We start from the raw sequence: 8,711 nt of genomic DNA on the forward strand, positions 1-8,711 counted from the left end.
GTCTTGCTCAACCAGTGCCTTGATATCATTCGAATCAACCTCGGTGGGCCGACCGCTGCGGGGTCCATCTTCAAGACTCGTATCTCCGGAACGAAATTTGGCAAACCATTTCTGAGCGGCACGTTTTGTTAAGGCATCGTCCCCGTATACGCTGCATATCTTTCGGTGGGCCTCCGCAGCTCGCTTGCCTTTCTTGAAGTAATAAAGCAAAATGTGCCGAAAATGCACCTTATTCTCCGACATGTTCACAGGTCTATAGCACAAACAAAACTAATGCCAATGAAACCAAATTTGACAGATGAAAAGAGCGGACTGTCACCTTTCCAAAACATATTTGGATTGCCCGATTAGGCAACCAGAACCGGAGATATTCGGAAAAAATTTGCACTACTAACAAAAAGCGAACGAATATATGGATCCACTCAATACAAAAGTGAGAAGGTACTTCTAGCGCCAATCTATCCAATCTAACAAACGATGGCGCGAAAACGCCACCACGCTATCTCACCAAATCCCGCCAGAGAGCCCTCTGACGCATACCATGCTAACATATCTTAAGAAGGTCGGTAACGCAATCTCGCGCGAATTCTAATTCTCTATGGACACATAACAATAAGGGACACTGATTGATAACAGTAATATACGTAAACGATATTTTCTTATTTGCAAAAAAAATTAGACTTGATTATAAAAGTCGTTAAGATCGTTGTAAAGAAATACGAAATCAAGAATTTAGGGGAGACACCTTTTGCAGTAGGGGTAAAACAAGATTAGAAACAATCTGATACAGTATGATTTGACGTAAAAGAATTACATTGAGTTATTGTAAAAAAGTATAACATGTAGGAGTGCAGATCAACATCAATCCCTATAGAATCAGAGATAAAAAAGAGCAAGAGGGATTGTCCGCAAACACATGAAGAGAAGGTGAAGATGTTACACGTACCATACTGAGAGTTAATAGGATCCTTAATGTACCTGGCGCAGAATACTAGACTAGAAATTGCATTTGCAACTTTGAAGTTATCGCAGTATATTTCTAATCCTGGGAGACTCTATTGGACTTAAACTAAACATATACTGTGATATTCAAGTAAAATCAGGGATTAACATACAGAGTTAGAAATGAGCAAAGGATCTTAGTTCAGGGCTCGGCAAAATTTGCACTTCTCGACCGATTTTCGAGAGGCTCCGCCTTCCGCTACTCCTCTCACCGCTCGCCTCGCGCGCAGTCCAAATGCCGCTCGACGTTTTAGGAGCGTCTAACGTTCAAAGAGGGTGCACGGGGCGCTTGCTTTGGGCGTTCACGCTGTAAAACATACTTTATTCTATCTTTTTTTCGCTCATTATATAATTAAGGCAGAAGCAATAGGTAAGCGCTCAAAACGAATACATCCAATGAATTTTCAATGAGTTTTCCACGTCACTCTTGAGGTACTATTTTTGACGCGTTTTTATTTAAGTGGTCTAATAGGCCTAGTCCACTGATAACAATGATGAATTGTACGACCAAATAATTAAACACGAACGAAGTGAAATGAAAAATACTTATTCTGAATTTCGGAATCTTATTGGTGAGATCAAAAACGTCGATTTGCATATTACACGTAGATGAGACAAAGAATCATCGCTCAAGGTAGAACGTTCTTTCATTTTTTATAAGCTTCATTTTTGAAAAGGATGTCTTATATAAATATTTAGATTCGAATATGAAATTCGAAGTCCGAAGTCTCGAAGATTGAAGTATGATGATTCTTTCAACATTTTGTAAAAATCAGCATTAGTTTCTTTAGTGCAATATTGTCTTGTAAATCACATAATTCATCTTACAAGTCAAGATGCTGTCCTTCAATTGGCGCTATAAGGAGATTCTCGAAAAGAATTAATTCAGTTCTGAGTTTTTCGAAGCAAGTAAATCGTCAAATTCGTCTATAAGAGAATTTAAAAAAAGGAATGTATTCTTTGAAATTTCAATTATTGTTATGTTCTTCGAGAAGAATTTGACAAGAAGGAAAAAGTGAAAAATATTATCATTTAAGTGAGATTTTAATATCTGCAATTTTCTTCAGAAAGAATCAACGTGATTCTCTAATTGGGAAATATTTTGATTCGTCCTTTGCAGTTTTCATCCTTTTTAAAAATAAAGTTTATAAATGAGAGACGTTCTAGCTTGAGCAATGATTCTTTGTCTCGTCTTATGCGGCTCGCTATGTGTAATATGCAAATCGATGTTTCTGATCTCGCCAATAAAAGATTCCGAAATTCAGAATAAGTATTTTTCATTTCACTTCGTTTGTGTTTAATTACTTGGTTGTTCATTATTTTCATCAGTGGACTAGGCCTATTAAGGGTACCACTTAAAAAAAAACGCGTCAAAAATAGTATTTTAAGGATGTTTTGTGACGGGTGGCTGGTGTCACCTTGTACGGAAGGCTCGCTCGCCAAGACGGCGTGTAATAAACGATGACTCTCTTATTTTTTATAATAAGTTAGATTTTATTATAAAGTTGAATTGAGATTTGTTTGGAGCAATGCTCGTAGTAATAATATTGCGACAATTAAAGCTTTCGGTTCGATGCGTGCGTACAGGTAATTCGCATTTGGTACGACGTTGAGTAATTTCGCATTCGAAAAAGTGTGTATTGCGAGCAGTGACAAGACCGGCAAATCTCGTCGGAAACGCCGGTAAGTCTCGCGCACTGAACGGTCTCGCGCATACCAATCACGTTATGTGATAGCAGGCAGCGGTAATACGCGACGACAAGTCGATTCGTTCGCACTTAACTTTCGCATTAAGAGCGAGGAGCGATAATTGATGTACATTGATCGGGATCCGGCGAACTCACGATTCTCACAAGGAGAGTGTGCGCGATCGATGGTTTTCTGAATTTGCGCAAAAGGGGTCGCGTGCCATTTGAGACAAACAACGTGATTAGCACAGGATCGAGGTATGCTCGTGTTTTGATCGCTTGGTGTCGACGAGCTGTTTGCTTGCTCCGAGAATATGAAAAGATTATAACAATAATTCCGGAACAAAGGGTGACGTTGAAAATTCTTTTGATGTATGGTATTCGTTTTGAGCGCTTACCTATTGCTTCATTCTGCCTTAATTATATAATTAGCGAAAAAAAGATAGAATAAAATATGTTTCATAGCGTGAGCGCCCCGTGCACCCTCTTTAAACCTTAGACGCTCCTAAACGTCGAGCGGCATTTGGATTGCGTGTGAGACGAGCGGTGAGAGGAATAGTGGAAGGCGAAGCCTCTCGAAAATCGACCGAGAAGTGCAAATTTTGCCGAGCCCTGTCCTAGTTTGTTGTGATGCTGACTGAGTAAGAGACCAAATGATCGATATTCATTTACCGATATTGTGATTATGCTGGGGAGAAATCTCACCCACTGACTATCGATGAAGCAAACAAGTCTATCCAGTTCCACGATAGTGGAACGGAAGTGGAATATGGCGCTATCGAACGGAGTAAAAGAAATAATAAGGTTAGATATGTTTTTGTCAGAATTTGAACTCCGTGATTTCATTACAGGTTTTCAAATATTTTTTGTGATAACCGAGTAGCCATGGACTTCTCCAAAAATAGGGTAGAGCAGAACGAAACATTGCCACCTTCTATCATATTGTGAGGAAGAAAATGAAGGACGGACTGCTGGATTTATATGTACCATCCAATGAGAATTCGGCGAACGTAATCGAAGGATTAAAACGGTTTACACATGGTCATTGCTTAATCAATATGGGTCTGAACAAAGTGGAAGATTAATAATTGCTTGTCCAAACATTGATTAGCGCCTGCTTAAATGCCAACGTATCATTCTTATAGATTACGATTGATTATCGACATTTTATCGACTAATAAGTTTTGTCTCGTGACCTCTTTTACTTTTTATGTATACCTTCTTGTTTTTTTGTACTTACAAGCGCAAACATATTTGTTCCGGAATTATCGTTATAATCTTTTCATATTCTCGGAGCAAGCAAACAGCTCGTCGACACCAAGCGATCAAAACACGAGCATACCTCGATCCTGTGCTAATCATATTTGTCTCAAATGGCACGCGACCCCTCTTGCGCAAATCCAGAAAACCGTCGATCGCGCACTTCGTATGAGAATAGTGAGTTCGCCACCGGATTCCGATCAATGTACATCAAATATCGCTCCTAACTCTTAACGCATCTTCGCGAAAGTGCGAACGAATCGACTTGTCATCGCGTATCACCGCTGCCTGCTATCACATAACGTGATCGGTATACGAGGTATGGCTATTAAATAACGAGACTGCGCGCGCAGAAGGCGTCCTAGAGGGGTAGGGTGGGAAACGAATGCAACGTTGGATAGCTGGAAGTGTCTACTATTCCAGTACGAAAACACGTTTTTGTCGCAGTAGTAGTATTTTTTTCTATAGAGGTTAGAAACGAACTTGTTTTTTTCTCGTGCCGATAACAATGTGTGACGAAAAACACGAGCAACGGATCAATGTGAAATTTCTCGTTAAATTAAAAAAAACTCCGACTGAGTGCTATAAGTTGTTGAAAGAGGCCTATGGTGAGAATTCTCTATCTCGTGCGCGTGTTTTCGAATGGTATAAACGGTTTTCTGAAGGCCGAGAGAGCACCAAAGATGACCAACGTCCAGGTCGACCTGTCTCTGTTTCAACTCCGCAAACAGTGACCAAAATCAATGAAATTGTGCGCGGAGATCGTCGTATGAGCATTCGGATGATTGCTGAGACTGTAAACGCCGATAAAGAAACTGTCAGAAAAATTTTACATGACGAATTAAACATGAAGAAAGTCTGTGCGAAGTTGGTCCCAAAAAATTTGACCCCTGACCAAAAGCTCGTCCGTCAACAGATCTGCTCAGATTTTCTTCAGAGGTTAGATGAAGAGCCTGAATTGATGGAAAACATCATCACTTGCGATGAAACCTGGATATTCCAATACGATGTTGAAACTAAGCGGCAATCCATGCACTGGAAAACTCCTGCATCGCCAAGAATGAAAAAAGCAAGGATGTCAAAATCAAAATTTAAAGCCATGCTAATCGTTTTTTTCGACATCAACGGCATCGTGATGACTGAATGGGTTCCAGAGGGTCAAACTGTAAACCAAACTTACTATTTGACAGTTTTGGCAACACTGCGAGAGCGAGTTCGTAAGAAACTGCCGGAGTTTGTGGAAAAACAAGTAGTGGATCTTACACTAGGACAACGCACCTGCCCATAACGCGCTGTCTGTGAAGCGTTATTTAGCCGCTAGAGGCACTCCAGTGCTCGAACACGCGCCCTACTCGCCTGATTTAGCACCCTGTGACTTTTTCCTGTTTCCGAAGATCAAGTCTGCCTTAAAAGGAACCCGGTTCGAGTCGATGGAAAAGGTGAAGCGAAAATCGGCGGAGCTCCTAAATGCTCTTACAAAAGAAGACTTCTATGCTTCCAGCATTGCTTTGATCAATGGAAAAAACGAATGGAACGGTGTGTGGCGAGGGGAGGGGAGTACATTGAAGGGGAGCATTCAATTATAGAATAATTTTTAAAATATAGTAAAACTTTTTTTCATAAGCAGTCTCGTTATTTAATAGCCAGACCTCGTATGCGTACCGCGAGACCGTTCAGTGCGCGAGACTTACCGGCGTTTCCGACGAGATTTGCAGGTTTCGTCACTGCTCGCAATACACACTTTTTCGAACGCGAAATTACTCAACGTCGTATCAAGTACGAATTACCTGTGCACGCATCGAACCGTACGCTTCAAATGTCGCAATATTATTACTACGAGCATCGCTTATCGCCCGCTTCAAACAAATCTGAATTCAACTTTATAATGAAAACTAACTTATTACAATCAAGATAGTCATCGTTTATTACACGCCGCCTTGGCGAGCGAGTCTTCCGTACAAAGTGATAGCCACTCATCACAAAACAATATTCTTTAGACGTTTCGATAGTATTGTACAATAAAATGCTAATTCTCGTAAATCATCATCTTTATTTATTCACTCCCCCCTAACAAATTACATGATTTAGTTGACGGCTTTAGGATCTTCTTAAGAACTATTGTGGATTATACATCATTGAATTTGCAGAAATTGCAGTGAATATAATGTCAATCATTTATCTTAAAATGCAAGATCTATACACAGGGAAAATTCTTTTGCATTGTTACAGTGTAATCGATTAAGAGTCATTTTGATCAAAAACTTTGATTAATTTTAATTGACAATTAGTTCGATCAGCAAAATCACTTGAAACAACATTTCTAATGTACAGTTCATCGTTCTTAATTTTTGTCGATATTTTAAAATAAATATACGAGTAAAATAAATATAATTCTATTAATTAATTTGATAGTTTTATTCGTTTTACTTAATAAAATATTGCTGATTAAGTTAATAAGAGTTGATCATATAGAGTTAGTCAATAACTCTCAAAATTACACGCGGAGAAAAAAAATCAATCAAATCAATTTATACAACGATATAATTTTTATAAGTTGATTTGATTGATAATACTTGATTTGATATTAGTTACTGTTGCTACAGGTACGTCTCAATAATCATAGCTATAATTTTATTACTGATTGTTCTATGTATGAATTGATTAAGTTGATAAGCAGTATATTAATTTAATATTAGGTTTATGCAACTGTACAAATTTCTAAAAATGACCTAAAGAGAATAGTAAAAAATCAAATGGCAGTCGTATATTGAATTATATCTGTCTATAGTATATTCGTTAATTCTAGAAATTTTTGTACTATTGCATAAATTGATTAAATTTTTATATAACTAGTACTTGGTGCGAGATCCTTTATTAAAACAAAAAAGCAAAAGTAAAACTTATTATAAAATTTCTATTTTATATGTGCTATTTCGAAAATTGATCACCTATAATCAATTTATAGGACAATCAATTTATAGATAGGACAATCAATTCTAGATAATATCAATTTTCGAAATAGCACATGTAAAATAAAAATTTTATAATAAATTTTACTTTTCTTTTGTTTTTGTTTTTTTTATAAAAGATCCCACTAAGTACCAATTATATGGAAAATTTATAAAATCTATAATATGAATGTAGAATTCCATTAAATTTATACATAGCAAATTCGGTTGAACGTACTAATGCGCATTGCTGCATATTAATCATTGAACAATTATTTAATCTGAGTGTAAAAGTGAAATGTAAGTATTTCATTATAATAAAATACATATTTTACTTACAATCAATAACATAATAAAATGTGTTGAAGACTTCGCGATTTAACTGATTTCTATATTTATAATGAACACACATCTTTACATCAATGTGTGTATTATGATTTTTTAATATGTATAAATGCGCATTGAGTGAGATTCAATCAAATTCATTGTTAGAGATATTTTATAAATATTTTTAGAATAAAAATTACATATATTTGCTGTACAATACTATTATAAATTATTTAAATATATTTTTTTGTTACATACATGAAATTAACTTGATGAATAATTCATATTTATTCTTCAGAGAGAGATTCGTAATTAATTGCCAAATCTTGATTAAATTTGCTCCGGAAATTAATCAAATCAACATGGAGTGTTATGAATTTAAAAATTTAGATATATATCATGTAATTATTACCAGGAAATTCAGTTCTCTCGTCCACAAACTATTTTCGATTTTAAGCTTGTCATTATATGAAACTTTGTGATTTCCAACTACTCTAAATTAGATTTAATGTAAATACGAATGAATGATATTTTATTAAATATGCAGATGTGCAGATTAGTTCGGTAAATCAAATTTAACAATTTGATTTTTGTTAATATTGACACATTGTTTTCCATGTATAATTTTGTATAACTTATTTATGTTTATTTGCGTCTATGTATAGATATGTATATATAATTTATTATAAAAATTTGTATTTTACAAAAACGCAATTGTCCGGAATCAATTTAATTCTTCTTGAAGCTGTTATTAAAAATCTAAGAAACACGTATTTTCTTATACATGTGGAATCTCATATTTAAGGGATGAAATACCCTTTTGAAAAGAAAACAGTTTTTCTCTTTCAGAAAAAAAAAATAATAATACATAAATAATACATTAAATTAAAATAAATTTATAAAATTTCTATTTCTTTCTTGATAAGTAAATATTAATGCGAACTAGGAAATGATTCTAAAGTCGTCTGATTTATCGATTATTTTTTAAATAAGTATTTTTCTATAACTGCTTTTATATACAGACTTAAAAAATCTTTGAAACCTCAGTGGTCCAGTTGGCTAAGACGGATCGGCAGATGGACATTGCTCGCGAGCGCCCAGCTGCACGCGAACAATAGTTGAACGTCTTTGGATAATAAATAATACAAGGAGAAATAATAGAGTATCACATGAAAGACGCATTTTCTTTTTCTTGTATAATTTTGGTTCATATGTAAATATGTAATAAAAAAAAAGATAATTAAAAAGATAATTAGAAAAATAATTTTTACATTTGAAATTCTTTTGCATTATGTATACAATGTCTATATATTTTCTTATTTTTACAATTGCTATTCAACATATTAGAAAAATATTAAGAATTAAAAAATAATTAGAACAATTTTGGTTTTGTTTAAAAAAAAAATTGCAGGTTAAAAATACGAGAAAAAATGTAAATAATTATATAATAATATATAAAAAGTATACGAGGTCTGTTCAAAAAGTA

The 8,711-nt window shown here is 35.1% G+C and overlaps 1 protein-coding gene across 1 annotated transcript in view; it reads right to left on the bottom strand.

Annotated features, from left to right (window-relative positions):
• LOC108749573 (histone-lysine N-methyltransferase SETMAR-like) overlaps positions 1-416 on the bottom strand; it is a 2,027-nt gene extending 1,611 nt beyond the window's left edge. The window contains exon 1 of the mRNA XM_018488347.1: positions 3-416. Coding sequence (XP_018343849.1) covers positions 3-243 — 241 coding nt within the window. The 5' untranslated portion in view covers positions 244-416. The remainder of the gene's footprint in view (positions 1-2) is intronic.
• Between the last annotated feature and the right edge of the window lie 8,295 nt (positions 417-8,711).

The sequence above is a fragment of the Trachymyrmex septentrionalis genome, unplaced genomic scaffold (genome assembly GCF_001594115.1).
Source record: "Trachymyrmex septentrionalis isolate Tsep2-gDNA-1 unplaced genomic scaffold, Tsep1.0 scaffold30, whole genome shotgun sequence".
Taxonomy (NCBI): Eukaryota; Metazoa; Arthropoda; class Insecta; order Hymenoptera; family Formicidae; genus Trachymyrmex; species Trachymyrmex septentrionalis.